Source organism: Triticum urartu, chromosome 2 (genome assembly GCF_003073215.2).
Source record: "Triticum urartu cultivar G1812 chromosome 2, Tu2.1, whole genome shotgun sequence".
Classification (NCBI taxonomy): domain Eukaryota; kingdom Viridiplantae; phylum Streptophyta; class Magnoliopsida; order Poales; family Poaceae; genus Triticum; species Triticum urartu.
This window is the reverse complement of record NC_053023.1, coordinates 622,934,885-622,936,596: the sequence shown is the minus strand read 5'-3', so window position 1 is coordinate 622,936,596 and position 1,712 is coordinate 622,934,885. Positions and strand designations below refer to the sequence as shown.

General features: G+C 48.0%; 1 protein-coding gene across 1 annotated transcript; it reads right to left on the bottom strand.

The window, feature by feature from the left end:
* Nucleotides 1-960: 960 nt before the first annotated feature.
* LOC125539253 (histone H4) lies at nt 961-1,482 on the bottom strand. The gene has a single exon (XM_048702665.1). The coding sequence runs from the start codon at nt 1,407-1,409 to the stop codon at nt 1,098-1,100; it is 312 nt and encodes a 103-aa protein (XP_048558622.1). The 5' UTR covers nt 1,410-1,482; the 3' UTR covers nt 961-1,097.
* Nucleotides 1,483-1,712: the final 230 nt, after the last annotated feature.

Sequence of the window (1,712 nt, the reverse complement as noted above, 5' to 3'; positions counted from 1 at the left end):
CATGCTCGTTGTTGTTTCATTCAGGAATAGAAGGCCATATTTGGCGTTTTGATTTCATATTTGTATTGACTAGATTATTTACACCCCACCAACATTGAAACATTCAAAATTTTATATACTCCAGAGGCTTGATGTATCATTCAGAAATTTTATATACATTTGGAGTATGTAGATCTGCAGAAAAAAAAAATCAAGATTCACTCCCCAGCAAAACCAAAACCAAACAGAAGGGTCCGTCTCTTCTACAGATTGCAATGAGTGATAATTATTCATTCAATTGCATTTCAGCAACAACTCGAACGTTCAATACTGGATCCATTGCAGTTCAGCTATCTGTCCAATGTAAACATTGGTTCAGTTGCATTTCAATTATAACTCAAATGTACAGTCCAGCAGTAGAGCTATACGATCTAAAGCAAGAAATATATTAATAAAACAAATTAACCAGACTTACAAAAATCAAAACCGGATCCAACACATCGAAGCACTTGGTGAAGATTTCAGGAATAGGTATCTTGCATCTTGATTTCACATTTTAATGGAGGGTTCGTACCACTCCAACAACCACACCTCTGCATCTGTAGATCTGCACAGAAAAAAAAAACAAGATTCGTTCCCCAGTGAAACCAAACCAAATCAAAAGGATGCGCCCCTTCTACAGGTTGCAACGAGTGGTAAATCGTTCAATCAACTGCAGTTCAGCTAAGACAAATCAACTGCACTTCAGCTATACACGATCTAAAATGAGAAATCTAATATCAAACCAATCAACCTTAGAAAACCAAAACCGAATTCAACACAGCGAAGCACTTGGTCAGTATTTCAGGAATATGCATCTGGCGTCTTGATTCACATTTTACCACTCCAACAATACTTCTGCATCTGTACAGATTGCAACGAGTGATAAATCGTTCATCCAATTGCATTTCATCTAAGTCAAACCAATTGCACTTCAGGTCAGGATTCAGAACAGAACTAGTTTCATTGACCGCAACAAGGAATTACAGCCTAATGAACACAAGACGGAACACAACGACGCACGCCAAAGCAGTAGTAAAACCCGTCTTCCACAGCACAAACGGACACACGACACGAATCTAGCCGCCGAAGCCGTAGAGGGTGCGGCCCTGGCGCTTGAGCGCGTAGACGACGTCCATGGCGGTGACGGTCTTGCGGCGAGCGTGCTCGGTGTAGGTGACGGCGTCGCGGATGACGTTCTCGAGGAAGATCTTGAGCACGCCGCGGGTCTCCTCGTAGATGAGCCCCGAGATGCGCTTCACGCCGCCCCTCCTGGCCAGCCTCCGGATCGCCGGCTTGGTGATGCCCTGGATGTTGTCGCGGAGCACCTTCCGGTGGCGCTTGGCGCCGCCCTTCCCCAGCCCCTTGCCGCCCTTGCCGCGCCCCGACATCGCCGATCCACCTAGCTCCGAGGGATGTGTGCGCTTAGGAAGAAGAGGAAGTGCTTGGGAAGAAGCTTGTGCTGGGATTGTGGGGTGGTGGCGAGTTTATATCGGGAGGATTTGGGGGGGAAGCGCGGGATTTTCGTGGCTTTGGGGCGGGACCGCGGGAGGCGCTCGCTGGGATCGATCCGTGGGACGGCGGGGGTGGGACGTTGGATTGAAATGAAGGGTGGGATGGAGGTGCGGGTGCGAGGCTGGTGGCGCGGATCGATGACGTGGCGGCGGATACGGGGATGGATTTGAAATTGGAGA